A 13,315-nucleotide genomic window follows, 5' to 3' on the forward strand; every position below is an offset into this window, starting at 1 on the left:
TACAGAAGAGGATGTGAATGAGGAAAGATGTTTCATGTTGTTATTTCCAACAGCTTATCTCAGAGAAGAGGGAGTTAACTGAGGTCAAATAAAATACACACTCATATTTCCTCTAGTAAGGCATTTATATTTATTGATCACAAGAAATATCATTTGTTCTCCTTTTTCTTCCATAGAAAACACAGCACCATCTTTTCATAAAACAGCAGAGCACCACCTTGCACTGAATTAAAAAGTAACCCCACGTGTCTTCAGAGTATGTGAGTGTGTGCTTTGTGTGTATGTGCACCTGTGTGTGCACAAACATGCACATCCTGCTGACTCCAATTTTTCTAGTCGTCGTCATCATCATCATCATCATCCCCACTGGGTTTGGGAGCCTGAAACGACAGAGGTTTCTGATGAGCCAATCAGGAGTGAGGACAGTCTGCTGAGGAGTCGATGTGTCTCAACATCTCAGCAGAAAACAGTGTTCAGACTGTGTCTCTGACGCAACACTTGCATGAACCCGTTGTCCTCACCCGCTGCTTCAGTTTCTTACCTGCTGCTGTCTGCTGAGATTATTGTTCTTTCAAATCAATCAAAGCATTTACATGATTGCTCTGCCGCTGGCTGCGACCGAGTCTTACTGCTTCGAGAAACCTAAATGGCTTAAAATGCAAATCAATAAATATTCTCACGGGAGCATGAGCAGCAGCGATGGGTTTGACGGGTGCAGCCGGTGCAGCGGGAGCGGCAGGAGCTGCAGGCACTGCAGGAGCTGCAAGTACAACAGGGTTGATGGGGGCGACAGGGGCAGCAGCAGCAACCTTCGGCAGGTCAAATCCAAACGGGTAGAACTAAATGAAGAGGTGAGAAAGAGGAGAGGAGACAGTTCAGTAAAACCTCCCAGGTCTTCTGTCGCAGAAACTACAACCTGCAGACACTCACAATTTCTACGGTGTCTCTGCCATTTGGCTCGAGAATCTCTTGCTTGATGAAACCACGGACCTTGCAGTGAAATCACACATGTGGTTAAAAGTGTAATGCTTCACATATAATCCAGCTTTACTCTGTGGTTTACATGTGGTCTGTAAAGGTGCATTTTGTCAAACCCAGATAGTCTAAACATTGTCGTTGATTCTGACGGTATTGTAGGTTTTCATTGTGTTAAATTCTGATTAAAGCTGCAAATACTGGACTTTTATATAGATATCAAGCCACTGTGTCACCCACCGGTCTTCTAACAAGCTTTCTCTGGGCATCAACTGGGAGCAGCTGGAAATGAGAACAGTCAAGGTTAGATCATGGTTAGATCATGGTTAGATAATGGTTAGATCATAGTTAGATCATGGTTAGATCATGGTTAGATCATGGTTAGATCATGGTTAGGTCGTGGCCAAAGACCACATTTACGTTGACTTTATTATTATTGTAGCTATGCATAGAATACTGCACAAACCTTTGCGCATACACAATAACTGTTGAATCATCCTCTATCTTATTTTTATCCATGAGATAGATAATAACTGTGCTATAAACCGTGAGGAAAGTTCATTTTATGTCATTTTCAATTCACAACAATCAACAAAACAATCTGCATACAATTGTAATATTTAGCTGTATTTGTTGAGTCCTGGTGTTTTAAAACATGACTTGATGCGACTTGATATATGTGTAAAATAGGCTGTAAAACAATAAACTTTACTTTCACTTACAACGTCCAGAGTTTCAAGTGGGACTCCAGCAGGGATGGCCTTGACTGCCTGTGAATATAACATTCAATTAAACCTTCACATGAGAGAAGGTCACAAGTCATCAACTTCAAGTAAAAGTGCCATTAAGGCTCAGCTATATGGACTCTACCATCAGTGGTGACCAGATAATTGCAGACCTGTGCACAGAGCCTATTCAGTGATATTTGAAAATGTGTCTTTCTGTACCTGAGCCGGAGCGTGACGGATGTCAAACTCCATGAACATCTGCGGCTGTGGAGAGATTTACAGGAGAAAATGCTGCAGCTTCATTGGATCCAAGGTCAGTGTGAAAATGATTCTCACAAACTATTTATTTCTTTACAATTGAGTCAGTAAATTACAAGGGAAATAAATATTGACAGTGCTCAGGCAAAAAAATGGAAAATAGAACATCTACAAGTGCATGACCAGCCATTTATATCTGTCAGTTATTGCATTGGACATGCAGTGCTCAAAACTAGTATGTATGAGAGAAATAAGATACATATTTTAGAGATGAAATATTTAGAAATAAACAGTGTTTTCCTTACAGGGGCACATAAAGCCATCCCCAGGACGCAGGCAGCGAGGAGGAGGAATTTCATTTTGAATTAAGCTGCAAAAAACAAGTTTTTATTTTAAGTTATGCTTCATAGCATTCACTGCAACACTTTATATTTAACATGAGACATGATATTATTGGTCTACATTACCTTTCCTTCCTGGCAGCACACCAGCACCGGAGGATTGTTGAGGAGGAGTGTGATCAGTGCAGAGAGATCTACTCCTATTTATTTGCTGGGAAAACCGAGGATGAGCAAACCATTGACATATGACAGGTATTGGTTTTACGCCAAGAAGTGTCAAATTTGGCAGCTGACATTTAGTGAGAGTTCTCATAATCCGTCCTCAAAAAATGCACATAAATCACATTTATTCTCTCGATGATGTGTTTAATGAAACGGCTCCTTGCAACATCTTTTAAACTGAAATAGGTCAACGGGGTTATTCATTATCACTGACGTTTTACCCAGGGAAGTGACATTTAACACAACAGCTGTAAAAGATCATCGTAAAGCATCACATCTCATCATAGACCTGGAGTATACCTCAGGTGATATACTGTATTATAGCTGACGATGATGAATATGATTATATTACTGTTTCTGCATCGCTTTACAACATATCCTGTTCATTCCAGTTCAAACTTTAGACATTTTAAGGGTTGAATAGCTGAACATTGAATAGGTAGCAGCTTGAAAATACCTGACTCAAATTCTCTGTATCTGAGCCTGTGGCGATACTGAAGTGCTGCACTTCCCATTAACCGGAGAGAAAATGTCTCACACTGATGATTGGGCGACCGATGGTTCCACTTCCCTTACTTTAAAGTGTTACTGGGAAAGAAAGTAAAAGCAGGAACCATCTCTGCCATTCGACTTGAATCGACCTGAAACAGTTTCAGGTTCACACATACAGCATTTCTGAAATATACGTCTCTTGTTTTTAGAGACGACTGCTGTAGGGCTGTTTTAAATGTGTCTCATTGTACGGACACGATCGGGATGTCGTGAAGAAAATCATGTGCAGGTCAGAGAAGCAATTACGAAGTTCCACCCACCACTTTGGAGCCTTTTCTCAACTTTTGTTTTGGTTTTATGTCCCAGTCTGTTTACCTGTTTCTACCCAGTATTAAACAGCAGCAGAGCAGTTTGCAGAACCAGCCATTTCCCTCAGGAGATGATAGAGACCAAAACAGAAAATGCCAGGAAATATGACAGTACATCAGGTGGCCAGAAAACATGATTCCCAATCAATCTACTAATTCCTGATATAACTGTAAATGTCTGTCTGTCTGTATATGTCAGGCATATCTCGAGGACCCTTCATCTTGTCAGCTTCACACTTTTCAATGCGTATTTTAAATGACCTAATGAAGTGCAGAGCTCTGTAACAGCGGCAGCTGGGACAGGTGCATTCACATTCACAACAACTGGTTCTCCAGTGCAGGGTTCATGTGAGTTCTCCTGAATGTTTATTAAACAGGTGAACAGCTCTTTGTGCAGCAGCTGTGGCTTCTGAGTCCTGCAGTCGGTCTTTACTTGTCACGCCTCAATTTCTGTACGTCACTTTTACAGTTTCAGAAAGAACCGCTGCAACATGCATCACCACAGGTCAAACAAACAGCCCATTCCAAACAGGCGTGTTTAGGATTAGCTCCGCAGTTCTAATGCTGCTGGATGTTCAGCATGTTCATCATATCAACTACATGTGATGTCAGTGTTACTCGCTGCTTGTTTCTGCTGAAGCTGAACTTAATAAACTGAGCCATGGAATAAAATAAAGAATACACGGGGTTTAAAAAGGGGAACCCATTCAAGTTTGATCTATTTCTGTTCATTTTTATTAAATATTTATTAAAAAGCAAATAAACAATGACGTTAAATAACTAAAACAATTATCACAGTTAGTAAAAGGCAGAGGTTAAATATGACAAAGTTCATTGTTAGCTTTCATTAGTAATAATAATAATAATAGCATGGATTCATATAGAGCCTTTCAAGAGACCCAAGGAAAGGAGCATCACTAATACATTAGTGATGTATTTGATCTTTATGAGTTATGTGGACATGGGTTCAGACTTGGTTTTGCCTGTGAAGGCTGGACTTCAGGTTGAACAGATGTCGGGGCAGTGGCCACCTCCTGCGCTTCTCTCTGCAAACCCACAGGGCCACCGGTAGCGTTCGGCTGCGGTCCAGTGCCGGCCAGCCCCTGTGTCTGCGGGGCTCCGGCTGATGCCATAACCACAGTTGGTGCGACACCTGCCTGTCCCAGGTTTGTGAGCCCGGCGGTGGCCTGGCTTTGCACAGCTCCTGCAGGCAGGTTTGCGAACATGGTGGGCACGTACATACCCAGCTGGCTCATTCGAGCTGCCATCTGAAACAGAGGAGAGGGGAACGATACAGTTGGATCGTCAGTAGGATCACTGAGTTCACCGAGCAGATTGTTTGAACAAGCTGAAGCACTGATAAAAAATCTTGGCTGATGTGTTACTGTACCTCAAGCTCCTCTGAGCTGAGAGCGCCAAGTGGAGAGCTCTATAAAGAATAGTAGCACACGTCAAATAAGACATCAGCAAGAAAACTGTGGAAATACATAAGATCATAAACTATTTTTAAAATATCATTTTGTATTTACCATGGGTTGGTGGAGCATGTAGACGATTTGGTGATTCTGTGGATGAAATGTAGCCTGAGTATCATGCAACTTCTACTTTTCTTTAAGTTTGACCATATTTTCAAGAAGAAACTCTTATTCTCATATGAGCGGTGCTGTTAGATTCAGGTTTATAAAGGTATAGTAGACACCTGTTGTTGTAGCTGCTGCACCGGCTGAGCTGCACCTCCTGGAAGAGCAGCTTCAGAGGGAGTCTGTGCAGGTAAGACCTGGCCGATCGGAGGTTGGTTTGCGGGCCTTTGAGGTGGAGGTGCCTCAAGAATCATGGGGAATCCATACGGGGAGGACGGCTGGAGGAGAAAAACATAACATTCTAATTTCTGTTTTTGTCAATATTCCTGCATCGGCTAAAGACTGAAACGAAGTCTTGAGTCTTTTAAACACTCAACACCAGTCATTAAAACACAGAGGATCACAACTGCAATACCACCTGTGGCAGAAAATCACATGCAAGACAAAACAGGATTAGATGTTTTCATCTCAGAGTCATAAATCAGACGTCTGCAAGTCTTCATTTCCCCAACATGGTTATGAAAGAGTTTCAGGTTGTGTCTGTTTCCCTATATGTTGACAGCAGGTGTCGGGGGAGAAAAAATCCTGCCCCACACCCTGTCATCCCCACCACCCCGACCTCCTCTTGAAAGCTTTCAGGCCGGGTTGTGGTTGGAAAATATTGTTTTGGTTTTACAGTCTATAGCACGACACAGCGCAGATGGTGTGTTTCCTAATAATACATTACCAGCTGATTCCTGTACTGCGGTGAGAACATAGGGAAGTATCCGTAAGAGGGGAAAACCTGAAAACAGCAAGAAAACAAAATTAATTATTTAAGAAAATGACGATAAAGTGTAAAATATTTATAATAATAGTATAAATGTAATAACAATATATATCTTGCTGTAATTTTTTTTCTTTATGTCCTACCCCCTGCTGGAATGTGGGCTGGTTGGCAAGCTGAGGCCCATGGAGGCTGTGCTGCAGGGGGATCGTCATCAGTCTGTTCCCCTGTGGAGACCAGGTGTGATACGGCATTGAGGGAACGGGCTGGGGGCCACTCTGAGGACCCAGCTGCTGGGGAACCCCAGGCTGAGGTTGCTCCACAATGAGGGGCTGAGTCTGAGCCTCAGGTTTCTGGTTTGCGGCTTCAACAGGCTGAAGTCGTCGGGCTCCTCCTCGTGACTGAATCGACGGAAGGACATTAGAGTAGACCTGAAAACACAAAAAATATAATGTCAGATAATAAAGATACAGAAAAATAAAACATCTCAAATACTGTGTTAAAAGTACGAGTGCACTCACTGGTACTGCAGACACAATTATGGTGAAACATGACAGTAACATCACAGAAATCATTTCCAGAAACAAAACGAAATCAATATGGTTTTTAATTCGATTTTACAAGATCAATGAAAGTAGATAAGAAAAACGTCCTCTGAGAGCACTTATAGTAAAACCAATGAAACTGCGGCGGAGGGAACACCGACTTATGCCCTTCTCCCAGAGCCAAACAACCAATCACACGTCAGAAAAAATAACAGACAAATTCATCCTAATCCTTTTGTGTGAATGTCGCAGTCAGAAACCAAAGAAAAGCCACCGACTGCCCTGAACTGTCTGTTTTCCTCCAATTATAATGCTGTAACGTCTACAGAGGTGAATAAACAGACAGAGAAACCCAGGCCGTGTGGTTTTCCTGTTGCTCAGATCTACCTGTGGGTGCGGCTGGTGTGTCAGGAGTCTCACTGTTGTAATTATGGTCACAGCAAATGTATGTAATGTGAAATTTAACTTAGAAAAAAAGAGGAATAGGGAAACTGAAGAAAATGTAGTACTTCAGTCAGCTATCACATTCACAATATAAAACACCAGTGATATAGTAGAGTGATCGATTGTAGTACATAGATATTTTACATTGTGAATTTTATAATATATTAATATTTTATATTACATTTTATATGCAATGATATTTGTATAATGTTTACATTTAATATATATGGAATATTATGGAGTATCTTCCTACCATACCGTATATAAAGATGGACGACACACTCCCAGTCTATCACAATATTGCATCTGTCTTATCACAAAAAGACACAGATGCTGCAGATAAGTAACATAAAGGGTCAATAATTTAATATTTTATGGAAAGTAATCAATTAAACTCATCGTATTGCTTGTGATTAATATGTTTATCATCATATTTTATTTTATATATAAGTTTTATGTTATGCTTGTAGAGACCAATGGCCTTGTCACATAGTAGTATGTTTGAACATCTTCTGCACCTGCACAACAAGTTGGAGACTGCAAGTCAACAACATTGCACAAATGGTCAGGTAAACGTTATTCAAGGTTAAAAAAAACGTTTGTTTGTTTGTGAGTCCAGGATCTAAATCTCTGTAAAAGCTGAAGGTTTGAATGTGGTGGATAGAAAAGAACGAGACATATGTCCATGAAATGCATGGTGACAATTCATTAGATAACAATATTTGTGGTTTTTACTTTTTAATGATTTTTTTTTACTCAGAAGGCTGATTACATGTGTTGAAATAACTCAGGAACACTCATTTCTTTACTCGTGTTGCTCTCAGAAAAGGACTGATGCATTGCAGTGCAGTATTTATATGGAATATATTGGAATACACAGTATATTTATACATTCTTTCATGTGATACAGTAGCAATGACGTTACAAACACAGAACATAGAAATGGAATTACATTCATAATGATTAGTTGTGCAAAAACAGAAACATAAGACATGAAATGATTGAGTTGTATATTAAGAAACAGGTGACAGTGAGAATGCAAATGTTGTGGTGCAGAAGTTTCGGTGGATAAATGCGGCAAAGAGTCGATGGTGCAGTGAATAAAACTATTGGTCAAGAGGCTGAGTCATGATGAAAAAACACTGTGTGGCAGACTTTAGTGATGAAGCTGAGAATTGGGTATTATAGGCTCAGCACTCATCCCTTTCTTAATCTGTCTTGATCCAGGGATGCTGATGTGTGAGCCCACTGAATGCATATTACAGCAGCATGTCGTCAGCATCCGCCCACAGGTCTCCAACGCCAGCCTCCTGCAAAACTCATAATTACACCCTGACTAAACACACGTCTCTACTTCGTGTGCATATCCTCCAAATCACAAAATATCACTGCATTCTTTCTATTTTTATATGGACTGAGGAATGATATGAAATGAAAGATGTTTCGACAGGATATTGTTCTGATTACAAAATGTGAAAAGTGACAAACATGAAACCCGTTAACAGAGTGATACATAAGAATGTGGAGAAGTTACTGAGGAAATACTGAAATGTAAAAATATGCCAACAGGTTAATTTGTATGTCTGTATAAGTCAATAAAATCTGATTCAAACATGCAGGGCATTGAAATCACAATGTATCAAAATCATATGAAAATGCAAAAAACAAACATACAAAGCATGAATATGATATGTTTATATATCCCAGGAGTGAATTTTAACCATTGTCCCCTCGTGGAGTCTCTGTGGTGGGAACACCAGTGGTCTTGGGGGTCTGCGTTGTTGTGGTCGTGGTTGGGTTTGTCTTCGGTGTTGGGGGTGGGGGTGGAGGAGGAGGAGGAGGAGGTGGCACGGGAGCGGGTGGCGGCTTTGGCCACAGACCAGGAAACAGAGGCCAATAAGGGAAGGAAGGCCAGGGAGGAAGTGGAATGGGCCGAAAGTGATTGCCCCTCTGCAGCAAGACAAAATAAATATGTTAAAATACTTTTAGAAATCATTTATAACCGAGATCGTCTCGTTATAATCAGATGAATCGTTAATAGATGATAAGATGAAATCAATTCTTACCTCATCGCTGTCAGACTCACTGCTAGAGTGATCAGAATTCATGCTTCCCTCATCACTGTCAGACTCACTGCTGTGACAATTCTGCAACAACAACAACAAAATCAAATACAAACGTTTTTTGATCATTCTTAAATCTTCAATGATGAAAAGAGTATTGATTGTTTTGTACTTACAGCAACAGGGGAATGGATCAAGACGAAAATCATCAGTAGAAGAAACATCTCGCGCTTTGAACCTCAATTCAAATCCCATGAAAAGTTAGAGCCGCCTTGGCACCGCTGTCGAGCAACAGCTTATTAATGAATTAAGTATCGAGCCTGCGCCCTCTACCTTCACTCTGATCCCTTTGGAAAACTCCATTAGCTTTTAAACAGCCTTTTTAAACAGCCTCCATGCGCCCACGCTGGTCTGGCGCTGCAGAGGTGTGGAACTTCGCCTCAGATGTGGTCGCTCTCATGGCAGCCTCCGCAGACAAAAGCAAAATAGGCGTGAACACCGTTTCATTACCTAAGTCGACTGTGTTTGTGTAACACTGAAGTCCGCATCCTGTTTTTAATCCCAACGGACTTAAAGTATTTTCAGAAACATGCTGGGCTTAATGAAACACGCAGCCCGCTCACACTTCACTCCCTTTGCATTTTACATATTTCAATCCTGAGCAAGATATCAACATGATACAATACAACAATATTTAATAGACAATTTCAAATATTTCCTGTTAAATTCAGGGTACACCGCTGTTTTCTTTTTAGCTCTCGATAGTTGCGAAACAGTCGCCCTGGGGCTGTATTTCCACCTGCAAAACAATACTTGCTCAATCCTTTCGAAATACTGTAATCATCTTGTTTGCTCAAGGTGGACCTCATTTATGTCCTCGCCGGCATCAGTCATTACATTTTTTACGACCTGATGCAAGTGTCGTCCTGAGATTTCTTTCCTCTGTGGATGTACAGATTTAAAAAGCTCTTACTTCCCACTGATGGGTGTGAAGTGAGACGACCACTGGTGGGAAAGCAGAGGAGGGAGAGTTCAGTGTTTTTTACAGAGCCAAGCCAATGTTATCTTATCGTTGTTTTTGTCTTTTGAGATTTCACACTTCTAAGTCAATCCTTTCTTCTTTACATTCATGTATGTATTAAATATAACATAGAGCAAAATTTGATACTGAATACTCTCACACCTTATGAAGCAAATAAGCACAAAGACTAGAAATAGAGAGCAGCTACCCTCCCTCTGTCCGAAGTTCTTATTCAGTTCAGTAGTTGTTATGTTCAATTTGTTTGTTCAACGTAAAAGTATAAAAGTGTAAAAACAAAAGTTTGTGTGAAGGGGGGTTGTGAGGATCTCTTAAGCGGCTTTCAGACATGCACTTAGCTCGTGAAAAACTCCGGAAATTACCCAGAGGGACTGTGAACGCTACAATCTGACTTCTCTTCCCGCTTTAGCCCCCCAGTAAAAACTTAGATAATGTCTGAGTGAACCCATGTGGCATCACAGTAGGAGATTATACGAATGATTCACCATGAGTGAGTGGGCACGTTGATGACGTTTTTTTTTGTGTTGGGACGCAAAACTGAAAAAGAAACAAATACATACAAATTTCTCAAGATGAAATAGAAGTGTCATACACGTAGAAGATGCTAACGAAGATGCCAACTTGGAAAGTCAATGAGATTCGAGAGCTTTTGGTGATAATGTGTCAATGTGCTGTTAACAAAAACATTGCATTGTGGTTGTGTCCTGCCTCCTGTATGCTGCTCCACGCCTCGCCTCAACGCTCCGGGGACTTTTCCGTTGTTGTTAACGTGCCTGATTCCTTTTGCCTTCTATGTGAAAGACAAACCTCAAAGGAGATCGTGTGTGAAAACTGCTTCAATGAGGTGTAGTAACTTTCTTGCAACCTTGTCATGACAAAAAGGCCCCAAATTATTGTACCTCGCAAAGAAATAGACGAGGCAAGAAAGTTAAATGTTTCCTTCACTAAAACCGTTTTTGTTCCTTGAACCTGACCACAAATACGCAGAGTGGTTCCTTCCTTATTATATTATACCAAAGAAGTTGTGTGCAAGATGAAGAATGACAAGGTGAAGCAAGATGTCCCATAAATAACAACACTTATAGCAGCATTTCGTTTTCTGTTGGAACAAAACTGCAACCGAACCACAGGATCTAACAACTACACTGAGGCTCTAAAGACTATACATAAAACATGAAAGCTGTGCCCTCAGGGACGAAGAAAGGAATCAGAGAAAAATGTGATCCGCACAGCTCTGACAAGCAGTTCTCAAAAAGACCTTCTTGGCAACAGGTTTTATGATTTGTCTTTCCCTGACATGCTCTCAATAATGCAGGGGGCCCACCATGTTCGACATATGAATCATAAAACACAGCCAAGCTCGGCAGAAACTCACAAAACTTGATTTTAACTGTGGAAAGCCACAAAAATTGAGGGGTAATTTGTATAAAATCATATTTATGACGTATACACTTTTCCATTTGGAGTGATTTTGCAGAATTAAGATAGCCTTGTTTTAAGATTCAAGATTCAAGAAAAATGTTTGTTATTCCAAAAGATTAAGGTACATGAGAGGAAACAAAACTAAGTACTGAGGTCCCGGTAAGCAGCAACGAAGTAGAACACGAATCTAAAAACTAAGCGGAAGCAACAATGAAATAAAACAATAAAACAACCTGTAAAAAATATTTTTAATTTAAGATCTTTTCTCCCCTGGTGAGATGAAGATCAAGATGAAGATGCATCACTGGAGGACTCCCAAACAAATATCAGTACAGAGAAAAAGCAACATATAAAAAAAGCAAGAGAACAACTGTGCAAAAGTCTCCATGGAGTGGGAGATGGAATAAATCATCAGTGTTTTACTGTGTCAAATTGCAACAGAGACTATCAATGTTTGTGTGATGATTTGCATGAAGTTTTCACATTCATCTCCTAAATTGTACACAAAAATAAATTGACATTTATAAACAATGCGTGTTTTATCCGAGAAATCAAAGAGAAATGTCTGGAGGACGACAAATTCAACAGAGCCACTTGTTCCTTTGGGCATTTTATTGGTGTTCTCCTCTCTGAGTGTCCAGATAGATTCTCACAGGCTCAGAAACACACCAGAGTTGTTCCTGGGATGTGGCACCTTTGTAATTTCTATGTTTTCTAAAAGTGGGGTTGCTATGGCAATTGTTGTCTGGGCCTGAACCCTGTGTGGTGCCAACTCACTGAACAGTTCCTGTGTCATAGAAGAAAACATATATCTATTGTCTTTTTTTTTCTCAACAGCAATGAAATGTGTTATAAAATGATTTGGGTCCACAACAGAGAACACGTCTTTCGAGACTAGGTATGATCCAGGCATATCTGAGACCCTCAGCAAATCAAGACCATGACGAAAAGGAATTACATTTGAAATGTTCTTTATTGCTTTAATTTACATTAAACCAATCGGTTATTCAATCACAGGATGAACACATCATTGAGCTTGAATGAGACCTCTGAGGGTCTGCAATAACTGGAGCAGCTGAGTTAGCTGAAGGAGAGATTGGGTGTTGGTGTTGGTGTTGGTGGTGGAAGGTCGCCGATTCTGTTGGGGAAAAATGAAAAAGAAGAAAAAAATAAGCTATTTAAGCAGTTTATCCTCATATGTATTTGCATGTATTACTCTGTTCAAGTGAATAAAGTTATTGCAAAGTTTTTGTAGGATTGTAAATAAACTAAATACTGACCTCTTCACTTGAGCGTTTTTCAATCACATGGGCAGGTTTAGCCTTGAAAAGTAAGAGAAAAACATTTTGGTGAATTAACGCTGCGATCAAAGAGTTAAACTCCCAAAAGACGAAGAGCGTTTCTTACCAAAGAGCTGGAGACCAGCACCATGATGACAGCAAGAGCCACAATCTTCATTCCGAATGCCTGCATCTGAAAAAATAAAATCAGTTTGGCACGTGAAATGCAAAGATCCTACGTATTACCAATCATTGAAATGATCCTTACCTTTCTGAATGTTGGGTTCTCAGAGTTATTGAAAACAAGCAGTGCTGCGATGTTTGCTGACGGTGCAGAAGCAATATTTCAGAGTGGCCTATATAGTGTCCATCAGCCAATCACAGATGATGTGACAACAGGCCATTTGTTTTGCAATGTGATGAAGCAGACAAACCAAAAAGTGTCCTCACATTTCCCTGAAACACGTTGTGTCGTCATCTCAAAATGATTTAAAGATTTAACATGTGTTTGTCTGCTCTTCTGGTTACATGCAACAACTAATGAATCATTCAAACAGCTGCAACCAAAGGAAGTCAAGTGTTTCCAGTTCTCAAGGGATTGAATGATGCACAAACAGATTGGATATCCATCATACGGATAATATTGACCCTAACCCCTGGGGTATGAAACAGACCCTACTACTACTAATACTACTACTACTACTACTACTACTACTACGACTACTACTACTACTATTCTCATTCTAATAGCTTCCTTCTATTGCTATTAGAGATCTGGGCTACCAGTTTCTT

The 13,315-nt window shown here is 40.4% G+C and overlaps 3 protein-coding genes and 1 long non-coding RNA gene across 4 annotated transcripts; all 4 read right to left on the reverse strand.

The window, feature by feature from the left end:
* Positions 1–313: 313 nt before the first annotated feature.
* Positions 314–2,485, reverse strand: scpp7 (secretory calcium-binding phosphoprotein 7). Its single transcript, XM_034595853.1, has 7 exons — positions 2,429–2,485; positions 2,267–2,331; positions 1,923–1,967; positions 1,698–1,745; positions 1,216–1,257; positions 931–990; positions 314–839 (listed from the first exon to the last, which is right to left on the reverse strand). The coding sequence occupies exons 2-7, from the start codon at positions 2,318–2,320 to the stop codon at positions 561–563; spliced, it is 528 nt and encodes a 175-aa protein (XP_034451744.1). The 5' UTR covers positions 2,321–2,331; positions 2,429–2,485; the 3' UTR covers positions 314–560.
* Positions 2,486–4,095: 1,610 nt separating this feature from the next.
* LOC117762761 (pollen-specific leucine-rich repeat extensin-like protein 2) lies at positions 4,096–6,495 on the reverse strand. The gene is made up of 7 exons (XM_034587357.1): positions 6,252–6,495; positions 5,877–6,161; positions 5,692–5,748; positions 5,084–5,242; positions 4,914–4,949; positions 4,775–4,813; positions 4,096–4,652 (listed from the first exon to the last, which is right to left on the reverse strand). Exons 1-7 carry the CDS (start codon positions 6,303–6,305, stop codon positions 4,329–4,331), a joined length of 954 nt encoding a protein of 317 aa, XP_034443248.1. The 5' UTR covers positions 6,306–6,495; the 3' UTR covers positions 4,096–4,328.
* Positions 6,496–7,323: 828 nt separating this feature from the next.
* Positions 7,324–9,220, reverse strand: LOC117762667 (sulfated surface glycoprotein 185-like). Its single transcript, XM_034587173.1, has 3 exons — positions 8,959–9,220; positions 8,786–8,866; positions 7,324–8,669 (listed from the first exon to the last, which is right to left on the reverse strand). The coding sequence occupies exons 1-3, from the start codon at positions 9,004–9,006 to the stop codon at positions 8,436–8,438; spliced, it is 363 nt and encodes a 120-aa protein (XP_034443064.1). The 5' UTR covers positions 9,007–9,220; the 3' UTR covers positions 7,324–8,435.
* A 2,979-nt stretch (positions 9,221–12,199) lies between these two features.
* Positions 12,200–12,920, reverse strand: LOC117768295. Its single transcript, XR_004615039.1, has 4 exons — positions 12,792–12,920; positions 12,651–12,716; positions 12,524–12,565; positions 12,200–12,381 (listed from the first exon to the last, which is right to left on the reverse strand). It is a non-coding gene; the product is annotated as an uncharacterized LOC117768295 (long non-coding RNA).
* Between the last annotated feature and the right edge of the window lie 395 nt (positions 12,921–13,315).

Source organism: Hippoglossus hippoglossus, chromosome 1 (assembly GCF_009819705.1).
Source record: "Hippoglossus hippoglossus isolate fHipHip1 chromosome 1, fHipHip1.pri, whole genome shotgun sequence".
Taxonomy (NCBI): Eukaryota; Metazoa; Chordata; class Actinopteri; order Pleuronectiformes; family Pleuronectidae; genus Hippoglossus; species Hippoglossus hippoglossus.